General features: G+C 34.7%; 2 protein-coding genes across 2 annotated transcripts; both read left to right on the top strand.

Moving 5' to 3' along the window:
• Window positions 1-3,504: 3,504 nt before the first annotated feature.
• Window positions 3,505-4,446, top strand: LOC142834061 (olfactory receptor 5T18-like). Its single transcript, XM_075946124.1, has one exon. The coding sequence runs from the start codon at window positions 3,514-3,516 to the stop codon at window positions 4,444-4,446; it is 933 nt and encodes a 310-aa protein (XP_075802239.1). The 5' UTR covers window positions 3,505-3,513.
• A 6,634-nt stretch (window positions 4,447-11,080) lies between these two features.
• On the top strand, window positions 11,081-12,040 carry LOC142842678 (olfactory receptor 8H1-like). Its single transcript, XM_075959371.1, has one exon. The coding sequence runs from the start codon at window positions 11,081-11,083 to the stop codon at window positions 12,038-12,040; it is 960 nt and encodes a 319-aa protein (XP_075815486.1).
• Window positions 12,041-16,044: the final 4,004 nt, after the last annotated feature.

Here is a 16,044-nt window from a genome sequence, read left to right as displayed (position 1 = left end):
CTTCATCAATCCCCTTACCTTTGGGCTCCGGGAATCATGCAGAAGAGGACACAGAAATATTTTTAAGAGAGAGATCATTGGGTGTCAAACCGAAATAGTGTCTTAGAGACACAATAGGACTGGGGCCCATATGATCTCATAGAGTATGTAAAAGCATTCACTGGACTTGCACATGTTCAAACTAGATGTGTTTTCAACACTTAGAGGGACGAGTGGGCACAATCTTGCATCCTTAACCAAGAAGCTATCTCCAGTTAACAAGCACTTGCAAAGGCATTATTAGTTTTCTCCAATCTCAGAGTCTCCATGCATGTATATGTGTGTGTGTGTGTGTGTGTGTGTTATGTACATATGTATGTATAAACTGCACTAAGTGCAGGCCATATGCCCAGCATTAGATAGCCAACACATTACAAATTCAATGGTGTTTTTGTACTATTTTTTCTTATACTGCCTTTGGAGGACATTATTTTAAGTCGCCTCTCTCTTCCCATTTCTGCAGTTCCTTCCCCCAATGTCCCCCAGATCCATCACTTCCTCTTTCCTCTTCCAAGTGCAGTTCTTCCTTGTACAATAGCCAGTTATGGCACACCAAGCCTCAGCAGGAGTAGGTACCCACACAACTGCCCACATAAATACCAGAGTCGGAGAAAACAACACACTAGGAGGAAAGGGTTCTGAAAGTAGATGAAAGAGTCAGAGACAGTCCGTTCTTCCTCTGTTAGGACTTCCACAAAAAGAACAATCGGAAGAAATATAACATGTGCAGAGAGCCAAGATCAGTCCCATGGAAGTTCTCTGGTAGGTTGATCAGTGAGATTAAGCCTAGCCTCTGACCCTTAGCCTTTAGAATCTCTATAGAGCAGTGTTACCCCAGAGATCATTCCTGCCACAGTGCTTAAAGATCACAGTTATGTCACCTCTCCTTCACCAGCTCCGTGAATTAGCATCAAAGACCGTCTAACAGGTGGATTCATGCTCATTCCGGAAGGACCTGCTAGAACTGTGACAACACAAACTAAAATCATACAAAAGAAATACTTGGAAATATGTCTCCATTGAAATTATGGTTATATAGGAATTTATGTCTATTTAAAATGTTTACTCTATATTGTTTTTTTGTAGTAGTGCTTTTAGAAATAATATAATTCTCTACATGGAAATCATGATCAAAAAATAGATTTACTTCATTTTACTCAACACTGATTGTTTCTTTTAATTTTGTTTTCACAAAGAATATTACATGGAAATTTTTCTTTGTTTCCATTACTTTACATTTAATCCATGTTTGCCACAGAAATTTATATTTTATGGAACTAAAACTTGAATAATTCTTGTTCTTCTTATTGAAAATGGTCCTGACCCTATCAATTTCTAGTTTTAAAAAGAAGTAACCCTGTGTCCAAGTCACTACTCACATACAATGTGTCATTTAATTATGTATGTATGTAGCCATTAAACTTTTCCATCATAATTATTCAAATATTTTAAATGGATTACTACCACAGATGCTGCACTTTTCACTTAGCTTGTTTTGGACTCATGCATGGTAATTCATTGGGTTATAGTTTTTTTCCCATTAATCTATAGGTTTTTAAGTACTAACACATTATTTTTCAGGGTCTGTAAATTAATACTACTAAGCAACATGATATGAATTTTGCTTTACTCATTCATAATTTGTGAATTGCTTATTTTAAGATTCTGTGACTTTTTGAACATTTGTGGTAATTTTATATCATTTTTAATTTACAAATTTCAGATCACCAATAAAGTGATAGATAATGTGTGTGAACTGAAAAGAAGGCTTCTTTTATTGCCAGTTCTCTGTACTTAAATATTTTGTTTTTTGTGTAGTTTTAGTATATTATTTTCTCAACTTATTTATGTATCTAATCCTCAGTCTCTTGGTCATCCTTTCATTTCTTCAACGATTTTGTTTTCATTCAATGAACTTTTCTATAAGAAACAATCCCCATATTTTCATTTGAATGAAAGAATTTCAAAAATTGAAAATATATGGTCTCATGACAGTTTTGTCACTTGAAGAAAGCAACTGTACAAATACCAAACTGAAAAGCAACATGCATTACCAAATAAACATCCACATCAAAATTTTGAGGGTGGGATATGTTGTGTTAAGAAATAATATAATAAAGGATGAAGGGAATGAGTAATGGAAAGAGAACTGAGTGGGAAGGGGAAGAAAAGAATTAAGAGAGGGAAAAAAGGAGAGAGAAGAGAGAGGGGACAATGGAAATGAGGGAAAGAGATGAATGGTATTTTATAATTAATTTGATTATATTATATTTAAAAATGCTACCACAATAATTTTTTATGATACTGATAGTTTATACAACCTGGAATTTTGTCCCAGAGATTGTTGATATGTGGCTCCACTCTTCATTTCTCACTAGTTCAAGTCCAAAGCCTCTTCTAGAATGGATGACACCAATATTTAGAAATATGCCTTTCATAAATCTAATTAATTTACTAATTATCATTATTAAAAGATAATGCACCAAAATTTTGAGAGGTCTGTCATATATATGTGATCATCTTGTTCAATCTTCACTTTCAATGGTTTTTCAGTTTTATTAATCAATTCATTCACATAAAATACATGCACGTTTTGTTTATTTAGGGAAATACATCACACATGTGGCAAGGCATCCATGTGGAGACCAGAGGACAGCTTGAAGGGTTTGTTTGTCTCCTTCCTGAATGTGAGTTTCCAGTGATTAAACTCAAGTTGTCAGCTTGGCTGCAACAACTTTACTTCATGAGCCACCTCACCAGTCACAATTTTATTACAACATTTAATAAGATCTAAGAGAGTTAGAATTGCTTAAGAGGTCATGTAATATTATAACGCATGAAGATTTTATTCTGTACCATTAACTTACTTTAGCATGCTGTATAACCAAAACATCTTTGTAGAACAATACTCTTACCATGTTTTTCCTCAAAATATACTTTTGCTGTGAAATCAAGTTCACATTCTACAAGTGAAAGATTATAAATGATGTTGCCCAAATGCTGAAAGATGTAAGTATCTGTATTTGTATCTTGTTTGTTGCCACTAATAGAAAGTTTGTCTCAAGTACCAGAGAAAATTTTACCTCTTCAATTTTTTGCTTGTTTCTTTTAACAGTCTCATGTGCTTCAAGCTAGCTTCGCTCTTGTGAGGATCATTTCCAGCTTTTGACAATCCTGCTTTCAATTCTCAAGACAAAACTACCACTCTTGATTGTAAATGTGAAATTTAATACAATTTAAAATGAAAATAAGTGATTGAATGCAGGGATAAATTGGCTAGCAGAGCTGGTGGTTTTATATGCAACATAAGGCATCAGGTCATGAACATGTTCCATCCACTGTATTATTTATTCATGCTTAGGTATTTTACACCATCAGCATGTCTTATTCTTGACTCGATAAGTCTACTATTTTCTTAGTACTACGAATGCTTATCTTCTGAGTGAATTTAGGATGGCTGTAATTGATTTCAGGATGGAGAATGTCACTGAAGTGTCTCTGTTCATCCTGAGGGGTCTAACGGACAATGCTGAACTTCAGATTATCCTGTTCTTCCTGTTTCTAGTTATTTACCTTTTCACACTAATGGGAAACTTGGGACTGATTACAATAGTCATTGGGGACTCACAGCTGCATGTCCCAATGTACTATTTCCTGAGTGTTTTATCATTCATAGATGCCTCCTTTTCTACCATTATCACCCCTAAAATGTTAATAGATTTTATGTCAGAGAAGAAAGTCATATCTTTCCTTGGATGTACAACCCAGATGTTTCTTGCTGTCAGTTGTGGAACCACAGAATGCTTTCTCTTGGCTGCAATGGCTTACGACCGCTATGTAGCTATCTATAACCCACTTCTTTATGCAGTGAGCATGTCACCTAGAGTCTACATGTCCCTCATCATTACCTCCTACATTGGTGGAATTCTGCATGCTTCTATCCACACAGGAGCCACTTCTAGCCTATCTTTTTGTGGATCCAATGAAATTAAGCATTTTTTCTGTGATATTCCTCCTTTACTGGCTATTTCTTGCTCTGACACAAAGGTGAATGAGCTTCTACTCTTCATCTTTGTGAGCTCCATTGAGGTATTCACTATCTTAATTATCATAATCTCCTATAGTTTCATCCTTTCTGCCATTCTGAAGATGCATTCTCCTGAAGGGAGGCAAAAAGTATTTTCTACATGCGGCTCTCACCTCACTGGAGTGTCCATCTATTATGGAACAATTTTCTTCATGTATATGCGGCCAAGTTCCAATTATGCCTTGGAACATGACATGATAGTGTCCACGTTTTATGCCATTGTGATTCCCATGCTGAATCCCATCATCTACAGTCTCAGGAACAAAGATGTAAAAGAAGCAGTGAAAAGACTATTAGGAAAAAAAATTATGTCTACATAATGAATTTTTCACTTTAAACAACCAATAAAACACAGATTAATTTTCAGTGCCTTCTTCAATTTCTATTAGTAATTTATTATTTAATTTTAATTGAGCTTTTCTATCCTCAGTTAACATTTTAATGTAAAGAAAAAGACTCAAGTCCAAGTGGATCAAAGCCTTAATAAAAACAGACACAATGAACCTGACAGAGGAGAAAGGAGAAAGCAGCCATAAACACACTGGCACAGGAGACAGCTTTCTGAACAGAACACCAATAGAACAGAAACTAAGATCAAAAATTAATAATTGGGACAACGTGAAATTGAAAGATGTCTGAAAGGCAAAGACACTGTGAATTGAACAAAGCAATAACCTACAAAATATGGAAAGATTTCTACCAAATTGACATGTGACAGAGGACTAATATCCAAAATATGTAGAGAACTCTAAAAATTAGGCATCAAGAATCAAATAGCCTAATTGAAACTAGGGTACAGATATAAACAGCTAAACATTAGAAGAAACTCAAATGGCTGAGAAACACTGAATTTTCAGCATCCTCAGTTATCAGGAAAATGCCATTCAAATGTACTTTGATATTCCATTTTAGACCTTTCAAAATAATGAAGGTCAATTATACAAATGATTTCTCTCTCTTATTGGTGAGGATGTGGAGCAAGGGGGACACTCCTGCATTTCTCGTGGAATTTCCAGTGACTATGGAAATCATTATAGCAGTGACTCAGAAAATTGTGAATCAATCTACCTCAAGATCCATTTATACTACCACTCGTTAGCATACCCTCAAAGGACACTTGGGCATACCCATCCTACCACAGACCCCTTATTCAACTATGTTCATTGTAGCTTTATTCATAATAGCCAGAAATTGAAAATAACCTTGATATCCCTCAACCAAACATGTGGTTTATTTGTATTTATATAATGAAATATTATTCACTTCTTATAAAATTAATATCATGAAATTTACAGACAAATGATGCAATTAGAAAAAATCATCCGAAGTGAGGCAACCAAAACCCCCAAAGGCAAATATTGTATGTATTCACTTATGAGTGGACATTAATTGTTAAGTAAATTATTATTATGTTATAATCCACTGACCGAGAGAGATGACAGCTCTAAGGAGATTGCATGAATCTCTCTAGGAAGAGGAAAGAGAAAAAAATTTACAGGTCAATTGGAGGCTTGTGGGGTAAGAAGCAAGAGAGTTTGGGTTGATGTGAAGAAAGAGTATAGGGAGAGACACCTGGAACTGAGGAGTATTTGAGGGGTGGTGTGGAAGTCTAGTCCAATGGAAATTTCCTGGAACCTATGAGTGTTACTAGTAATAGAGGATAAACAGCCCGAAACAGATATCTTCTGTTGCCAGTGAAAATAGTTTCCAATAGCCAGAATGAGTTGCTTTCAGGTGAGTTGTTCTCAAACAGGGTTCCATGGAGATGCCAAAGCAACCTAGGCAGATACTAGGACAGAGGATTTCTCTCCAAAAATGAATAATCAGAGGCCATTTGCAAGGACAAAATGCACGTAGCTTATTGAATGTAGAGAGGTTGAGTTGGTGCCTGCAGAGAGCTTTTACTCCTAGCTCCTTGTCTCTTTCATGGGGAACATAGTTTGCAGATTTTTACATTAAAAAGAAAATGGACATAAGCCAAGCTACAAAATCCTCAAGCAACAAATACTTCTTCCTGAAAGATGTTCTGGGACACTATTGGCACAGAACTTTGTGGGAGTGGTCAACCAATGTCTGATTTAACTTGAGGCCCACCGCACAGGTGGGTGATCATGACCTACCTTGCCTCGATAGCCATAAAATGGAGACTGGATAGCCCAGAGACTTAGGGTCTTAGGGTGGAACTAAATATGACTTTGCAAACAACAAAGCAAAAGAAACAAACAAAATAGGAGAATAGTGATATTTTACTTTACTCATAGATTGTTGTCTTGTTGTTAATCATCAGAAAGACTTCCCTAGGCATCAGATGGTGTGTGTACAGAGATTCACCGACAGACATGTGAAAAGAATCTGAATTGAAAGTCTTCAGCGTTCCTACCCCATTAGAGATCGTAGAAACCAGCAGAAGAAGTAAATAAAAGACTGTAGGAGTCAGAGGCAATGGAATCAATTACGGGAACATGGCTCATTGAATCAACTAAGCAGGGTTCACATGGGCTCGTAGAGACTTGCAAAGCAGCACAGGGCCTGTAAGGATCTGTACCAGGTCCTCTATGTATGTTATGGCTATTAGTTTGGTGGTTTTGAGGGACACTTAACAGTGGGAACTCATCCATCTCTTTTTGCCACTTTTCTTCTTATCGGGTTCCATTCTCTAGAGAAGGGTCTTTGCCTTGCCTTGTTGTATCTTGTTTTATAGTTTGTTGTATCTTGGAAGCCTGTTCTCTTTTCTAATAGAAAATGGAGGGAAAGTGGATCTGTGGGCACGGGGTAATGTGAAGAACTGGGAGGAGTCGAGGGAGGGAAAGCTGTGCTTGATATGTGTTCCACAAGGGAATAATTTATTTAAAGTACAAAGATGAAGATCACAGATATCACTAAAGTTGTTTCATTTTTACAAGTGGCAAAAAACATTCCCTATTTTTATCTTATTTAGTTCATGCGCACACCTACATCCATACACATATATATGCACATATTGATATTAATGGTATTCATTTGCTGTGTTTGAAGTAAGTGAATGACATCTAACAAACTACTTAAACAATAGAAATAATCTTAACACACTTCCAGATGATAGATATGGCAAACTGGTTTGTAAACTGATTTCTTCTGAGGATATTCTCTGTCATTTACAATACCAAACAGTTTCGATTGTCTCCATATAGTCTTCTCTCTATAAATGCCTACACATTAATCTACCTTGTGCAGATACTAAACAATTAAATAAAGGCTTCTATAGATATACTCATTTTATCCCACTGATACTTTAAGTAATAACCTTATATAACCATAAAAGCAAAATTTTATAAAGCACATAGTTGTAATATATGTTTATAGTACCATATTTATATCTTACCAGACTTAGAACATCTTGTCAAACTAATGGTAAAATATATAAGCCACCAGAGTAGTTTATATTTTTATTTACTCAGTAGTGTTCAGCTGATGGAGGAAGGTCATTGGTTAAAAAATAAAGAAACTGTCTTGGCCCATTTCATTGGTTAGAACATAGGTGGGTGAAGTAAACAGAACAGAATACTGGCAGGAAGAGGAAGTGAGCTCAGAGAGACACCATGCTCCCCTCTCACGGGGAGACGCATGCGATGAAGCAAGCCGCTAGGTCAGACATGCTGAATCTTTCCCTGTAAGACCGGTGCTACACAGTTTATTAGAGATGGGTTGATCGAGATATCAGAATTAGCCAGTAAGGGCTAGAGTTAATGGGCCAAGCAGTGTTTAAAAGAATACAGTGTCTGTGTAATTATTTCGGGGCATAAGCTAGCAGGTGGCCGGGGTGCTGGGGACAGATTCCCGCCACCCTTATTACAACATTCAGCTGAAAACTATCTCCTGCTTCATTTTATCTATGAATTTGCAGCAGTCTAAGCATAAATAGAGATTTTGACACCTCATATTAAATACTCACTTCCCTGAATTTTATTATCATTGTGCTAATTTGGGAAGATGTATTTCTTCATGATTTGTTTAATTGTCCATTACACTGACAATCCATACATTGATGAGCCAGGCAGAGGTTTGTGCCTGTGTTCTCATCACTTATGAGGCTGATGCAAGAAAATGTTTAGTCTGAGAACAGTGTTTTCTCCATGGTAAGATCTTGTAATGACAGTAAGTAATACAAAATGCTTGAATTCTGCACAAAAGTAGTGGTAATTACAAATGTTTTATTTATATCACACACACATGCACACACACACACACACACACACACACACACACACACACACACACACAAATCCATAGAATGCCATTCTAAAAGTAAGATTCAGCTGGCTTTAAGATACAGTCCTTCTTAGGCTAAGGCCTCTTCCATTTTTATGTGAGTCTCCAAAGTATGATTCTCAGTTACCACCCAGGCTTAGGTTCTATTTCATTTCGAAATCTCACACTCTGAAGTGTTACTATACATGACAGCACTCTTGTGATCCAACCAAACGAGTCATTTTTAATTACTCGGGAATAATGATTTTGTTATGAATTAAGACAATACTCATAAGAATCTTTCATTTTGATTCTCACTTTAATACTTCATTTACCAGCAAAAAAAATCTTAAACAAAATATTTAGCTATTTTAAAATCATGCATACATCATTTCACTTTTATTAAAGAGCCCGTTTGACTTGATTATGAATATATGAAATGAGTTTCATTTCTCTCAATTTTTTGTAGAATTTTATTAGCTTCAGAATAGACTGTGTCTATATATTTCCATAGTATGGTGTTATAAAATAAATCTAACATCAAAATTCACTGAGAAAATTGTTCATGTATAGTATGCTGCTAAGGCAGGTCAAATCCCCAAATCAAAGTGGAGGACCGGTCATCCTTGTGATGCTAAAATGTGTTTATCAGCTTGAGGATGTTCAGGTCACTTAGCGAAGACTGATGCCCATCCAATATAAAACTAATGAAATTAAGGGTTTTGTAAAATATAAGCACAAGACAGGCCATGGTGCATGAATCTCTAATGGTAAAATAGCAAAAAATGAGTATATAATAATTATGAAAATATGCAATTGAGACAAAAACTGTACAGAAGAGAAAATGATTGTAAAACAATAAAAGAGTGTAAAACTGGTCATTATATCTCAGTGCATTTTCATAAACACAAAAATATTTATAAAACTATACTATGAATATATATATATATATATATATATATATATATATATATATATAAAATCAATGTTTTATCTTAACAAGAAGCAGGGATTGTCTGAATTGACTTATATCAAAGTTTCATAATCTACTGCTTTTATTGAAAACAGTTTATTCAGGAAAGGATCACTCTTTTAAATGTAAATTTTCCCTCGTGTAAAAATTCACCACTTCATCCTTGAGATTGTCACCAATAATGTCATTTAGAAAGTGCATATGAAAAATTTGTTGTTATGTTCCATAGTAGTGAGAAATTATCTGATACTTAATATGTTCCAAAAAATCTATGCATTCTTGTAATTATTAACTATTAATTTCAAATGTGTGTTCTAAATTTTAGTTCATAAAAATAAAACTAGACATACTTCTGTTCTAAAGCTAATAAAATTCTACAATTAATTGAGAGAAATGAAACTTATTTCATGTATTCATAATCAAGTCAAATGGGCTCTTTAATAAAAATGAAATAATGAATGCATGATTTTAAAATAGCTACATATTTTATTTAATATTTATTTTTTCTTCAATCTCCTTGGGAGGAAACAAAACATTGAACTTTGGTCTTTGAAAGCAGGCCAAGTAATCTTGCTAGAAAATTGATCCCTGAGGAAGATCACGTGGTAGATGATGCTCAGGGCCCCGATGCTGGCACAGAGAAAAGTCCTGTACTACTCTGCTTACATTCACAGTAGTTCCCTGCAATGTTCTTAAATCAAATCTGCCTGAGAAAATTTCCCTTTTGTAGAGACCAAAGAATAATTTCCAGGGTGACTTAACTCTATATTATAAGAATGTTTGGGAAAATAAATGGAAGCATTGATCGCTTGCTAAATAAATTCTGCAGCGCAGAAATGTTCATGTCATTAAATGGATTTCATATATTCTTTGTGAGAAATATTGACAACTAGCATCATTTTACATGCATGATATTAATAGGTTTATTCATTTACTTTGGTTGGTGTTGTTTTCCATTCACAAACTTTGGCTCACAGTAAGTATTCTTAAAATCGGCAAAGTTTAGATCTGTTAGGATGAAATAAGGGATCTATGGAAGAACCAAGAAGGCTCCTAGCATTTATGCCTTATCCAAGTAAATATCAAGTTATGTTCAGAACAACAGAGTTGATAGAGTAGAAGTCTCTGAATGATGAATGTAATTTTAGAAGATACTTGCTGATGCATTGACAGGAAGAGAAAGCATGCCATCTCCATTCGTGTTTAAACATTTTCAAGTGTCCTATATACATCTATAAAGAGTAAAATCTAAAATATAAACAAAAGATAATATATGTTATTTTGTCCTTTCATTATATCTAGTAAGTAATCAGAGTTTAATGACTAGCCTTGTACCAGACACACTATCAATATTCATGCTCCTCTGAGCAAAACTTTACAGAAAACAAAACAGGCAACATCAATAAATTGAGTTCTGACAAGTAACTTGATTTTTGCTAGATTCTTCATTTAAAATGAATGCATACCAATACAACCTTTAAAATATTCTAAAACAATCAAGGTACTATTAAAGGAAATACTACCATGATAATTGAAAAAAAACAGTATGCCTTTTATCATATTCTAGCCAAATATGAGTTGTTACCTATTTCTACCTGTCAATTTTACTTTATCCTTATGCTGTAAAAGAAACATCAACATTAAGCCAACTGAAGTTATAACAATACTATCATGTACATTTAAACAAAACTCTTTTTAAAGTTGTACAAGCTGAGACCACGTTTTATTTATTATCTGTTTTAGGGTCGTTCACTATGTATGCTTGGAATTACCCAAATGAGACTGACTTCATCCTCATGGGACTGACAGATTCCAAGGAGATGGAGCTACCCCTTGCTGTGCTGTTTCTCCTAATATACCTGGTCACTGTGCTGGGGAACATAGGCATGATGCTGATCATTCGCCTCGATGCCCAGCTTCACACTCCAATGTATTTCTTCCTAAGCCACCTGTCATTCCTTGACCTCAGTTATTCAACTGCCATCACACCTAAAACCTTAGAGAACCTGCTGACTTCCACCAAGATTATTTCCTTTGCTGGCTGCCTTACTCAGATGTATGTTTTTGTCCTCTTAGCTGCTGCTGAGTGTTTCCTTCTTGCGTCAATGGCCTATGATAGGTATGTAGCTATCTGCAACCCTCTACAATACCCAGTTGTCATGTCCACAAGAATCTGCAGTGCCCTTGTTACTGCCTCGTATATGATTGGAACTATAGACTCCACTGTTAATATGCTTTTTATGAGCACCATCCACTTCTGCAGATCCAAAGTAATCCGTCACTTTTTTTGTGACACATCCCCAATTTTAGCACTGTCTTGCAATGACACACATAACATTGAACTTATGATAGTCATCTTTTCTAGCTTCACCTTAATGGTGTCTCTTATTACAATATCTGCATCTTATGTGTCCATTCTCTGTACTATTTTGAAGATCAATTCCACTTCAGGAAAGCATAAAGCCTTCTCCACCTGTGCCTCTCATCTCCTGGGAGTCACTATCTTTTATGGGACTTTAATCTTTACTTATATGAAACCAAGTAAGTCCTATTCCCTGGGAAAGGATCAAGTAGCTTCTGTGTTTTACACCATTGTGATCCCTATGTTGAACCCACTCATTTATAGTCTCAGAAACAAAGAAGTGAAAAATGCTGTCATTAGAGTTATCAAGAAGAGGGAAAACTCAAGGCAGATAATTTCACACTGGCGCTAAGTAACTAATCTATTATTTCTTTTTTATATTATATCTCTTTTGTCACTGTAAGAAAAATGACACTGACAGCCAAATTGTCATGTATATTTAGCTTCCTTTACACAAACACTATTTTGGCCATTTTCAGGATTGTGGTTTCCAAACTCCATCTTCAGGAAACATATCAGTCATGGTTAAAATAAGTATGTGTTTTTGAAGGCATGTAGGGTAGAAATTAATAGAATAAATATGTAACCCTTAAAAGTAAACCTAATGTACTAAATTTTATTTATACCATGGAAAAGATAACTTTGAGAAAATATCAATAGAATTTGAATCATTCTTGTGTATTATATTAACTAGCTGTCTAGGAAATAAATAATGATTCTCTGAATGTTTAATCCTCATTTTCATCAGCTTCTGAATATACATAGTAACCTTACATGCATGCGATGGAACAATAGCTGAAATATGTTCAAATATAGGCATAGTAAATATGATATTATTAATTATCATTAATACTTTCTAATATTTTATCATCATAATGTCCTTTCCTGAAGAATATCCACTATTTGCAAATAATTTTCAATTAGCTCAGGAAAACACAATTAAATGAGAAGGAATACAGTCAGTAATTTTGGAACACTGATTTTGTAACATACGTTCCATTGTAAATTGTTAGGTATTATTTATGCTCACTGAAGTTGCCTTTGAAAGTGTTGTAAGACTGTCTCATTTCAGAGACAAACATGTTTGTCTCAATGTATTTGCCAAGATCCCTAAGATAGTCTTGCTCTCCTAACACTGCAACATGGATGTAAGAGAAAGTAAATAGTCACATTGTGTCCTTTTCCATTTCCAACAGACTTTACCCCTACTCTTACCATGAAAGAAATGTGCCTGTAGTTGTAAAAGGAAGCTAAAAGCTGATCCATGGAAAGAAAATTCAATTGAAAACTCCATATAACAAACAAAAAAAATATTGCAGCACAAAAAAAACTGTAGTATGTTTTGTTTTCTAAATGTTGCCTAGGCAGCATTCAATAGTCATTTATATGTGTGTGTCTCTGTATGTGTGTGTATTATTTACATTCAAATTGGAGACTAAGAAATAGCAAAAAAGCCCTAACTAATTAATTTACAATTTCATTAACAAACTTCCTCTTTTTTTGATTTGTTTGGTTTTGCCTTTTTATTTCTTTGTTATTATTTATACTCTGAGAATTTTATACAATACATTTTATCATCTGTATTTTTACAAAACTCCTCCTAGAGACTACCTTTTCCTATTCACCAAGGTTGGTGTTCCTGTTGTTTCTTAAAAGAAAGCAAATGAAAATAAAAATTCTAAGAAGCTGTTCACAAATTACACTTACTGACAGAGGGAAAACAAGTTTTCTTAAGTGGAATGAGACTAAGTGAATCCAACACACTACATGCAGGTAGGCCCCATGTAAAAGAGCAGATGTAATTTGTGTTTTGATACAGTGTCCCTTTAGGTGAGGGTGGCCTCACCTGCTTTGCCAACATGACCTTGGAATCCTGATATTCAGTCTTTAATATTCCAAATGCTGGGTTTGCAGGCTTCTGTAATCATATACAGTTGGCCAAACTAAGTCTTGATAATCTTATTGATTACAATATCATCATATTTACCGAATTTTATCCATTTTGAGCTTCTGTTGATTTGTCCTTTAGAACAAATTTGGACTCTGTTTTATAACTTCTTAACAAAAGATATAAATTTTTTAATCACATATAGATTACTCCCCAATCTTACAATTGAAAACCAGTAAAATATGATCTCCTTGCCCATTCAATAAAAGAGTCATGCTATGTGGCTTTGATTACATGAGGTCCTATGTTAGTCCAAATATTTATTAAATTTGTACATTTTATTTCTTTTTGAATATTTATTGAATATTGTTATACACAAATAATTAAAAATATTTTTCTCTTTTGTTCATGAAATTACCCTTCCTTAGTGCATTTGAAGTGATATCTGATGACATCCCTCTATTGTGATTCATTTCTATTTTAGAGAAGATATTAGCAGCATTATTTTATGTTTTTCCATAATATTTTGTTTTATTTTAGTGTGATTAAGTAGTGATGATAATAATTATTCTTCCAGCTCAGTGAAGCATCTCATTAATTGTATTTTAATTGTATTTAGTGGATCTCTGATACTGATGAGTCTGCTTCATACGGAGAATAAGTAGCGCGATCACCATTAAACTACCAGTTCCAAAATGCCTCATATTTTAATTCTAGCATATTGACATTAGTCCTAATCCCAGTTACATCATATAACATTCATGCGCATGACCATCAGGCAGTCTACAAATTTATTTCTGATTTCCATGAAATAAAACATGAAATAAATATTAAAAACAGCAGACACAGAGAAGTCTATGTTAATGTCAAATATTCTCTAGAGCTGCTGAAAAGAGCTAGTGTGAATTTCACAGCAATGTATTATATGCCTCAAATATATATATATACACAAGCACTTTGTTACACACAGAGAAGTGAACCTTCTAGTAATAGAAGCAGTGGGGCTATGTCCTGCCACCCAGCTAGCTTTACCCAAAATAATTACACGGAAACTGTATTCTTTTAAACACTGCCTGGCCCATTAGTTCCAGCCTCTTATTGGCTAGCTCTTACATATTGATCTAACCCATTTCTAATATTCTGTGTAGCACCACGAGCTGGCTTACCAGGAAAGATCTTAAACTGAGTCTGTCTGGAGTGGGAGAATCATGGCAACTCCCTGATTCGGCTTCTTTCTCCCAGCATTCTGTTCTCTCTACTCCACCTACTTAATTATCTGTCCTATTATGCCAAGCAGTTTTCTTTATTAGTTAATCAATAAAATTAACACAAAATAGAAGACTCTCCCCCATCATTTCCCCTTTTTCTGTTTAAACAAAAAAGAAAGGCTTTCACTTTAATATAGTAAGATTACATATAACAAAACAGTTATCAAGCAAGAATTACAGTTACAATACTTATATCTACTTTATCTTTTATCATAACTAAGGAAAACTATAACTATCCATTCTTCAACTCCATCAAAGACTCCAGAAGGATATAATACTACCTAAGTAAACAAAAAATCAAACTCTAGAAATGACAGAGACATCTCGCTGCCTGTACAGTCACCCAAAATTTCTCTGTACCGTTGGGGCATCCATCTTCGGCCTTCAGGCCCATAGTATCCAGCAGACTTTTCCATGAAGCAGGAAATTTTAAAGACAGTTCAGTCACTTTTTGCTGTGTCCTGTAGAATGTCTCGTAGACTTTTTCATAGATCAGGAACCCCAAAAGACCATCTCACCTTTTGGCAAGTTTAGCAGTCCTCTCTCTGTGGGTTCTCTGTGTCCAGTTTATGCAACAGTCCAGGCAATAGCAGTTTCTTGCCCAAATGGCTAACCAACTCCCTAAGAAGCCTCTTCAATGCCCATCTTCCTCTTGAAGTAGATTGGTACTTGAAGTAGAAGGAGCAGATGTGTCTCATTGTCATGAAAAGCCCTAAGTTATTAAAACATTCAATGCCATATTCTGCAGTCTTTGAAAGATATGAAGAATGTCTATCTAATTGAAATTTATCTCTATATATCTAGAAAATCTAACAAACATGACTATAAGCTTTACTATTATAGATGATTATCCATTAGCAACCTATATTTTCTAATTATACATTACATTTTTAAATGAACTACACAATCACAGTACCTTAATTAAGATCAGAAATACATATACATATAACAAAATTGACCTTAAAATCCATACCAATGCAAATTATTCATATCTATATCATATCCCCCTTTAAGTATAAAAGAACATTTATAAACAATATTTGGGAACATGGGCGCAGTTTTTTCTCTCCAAATGGCTTCCTGCTGAATGAAGGTGCTGTTATTTAGGTCTTTTATGGGATAACTTGTGTGCCAGGTTCATCTCAATCAGCAGTTGAGTGAAGTAATTTTTTGAGGGTGTTTACAGCAACCTTTCAGGAG

This window comes from Microtus pennsylvanicus, chromosome 1, assembly GCF_037038515.1.
Source record: "Microtus pennsylvanicus isolate mMicPen1 chromosome 1, mMicPen1.hap1, whole genome shotgun sequence".
Classification (NCBI taxonomy): Eukaryota; Metazoa; Chordata; class Mammalia; order Rodentia; family Cricetidae; genus Microtus; species Microtus pennsylvanicus.
This window is presented reverse-complemented; position numbering and strand designations above follow the sequence as displayed.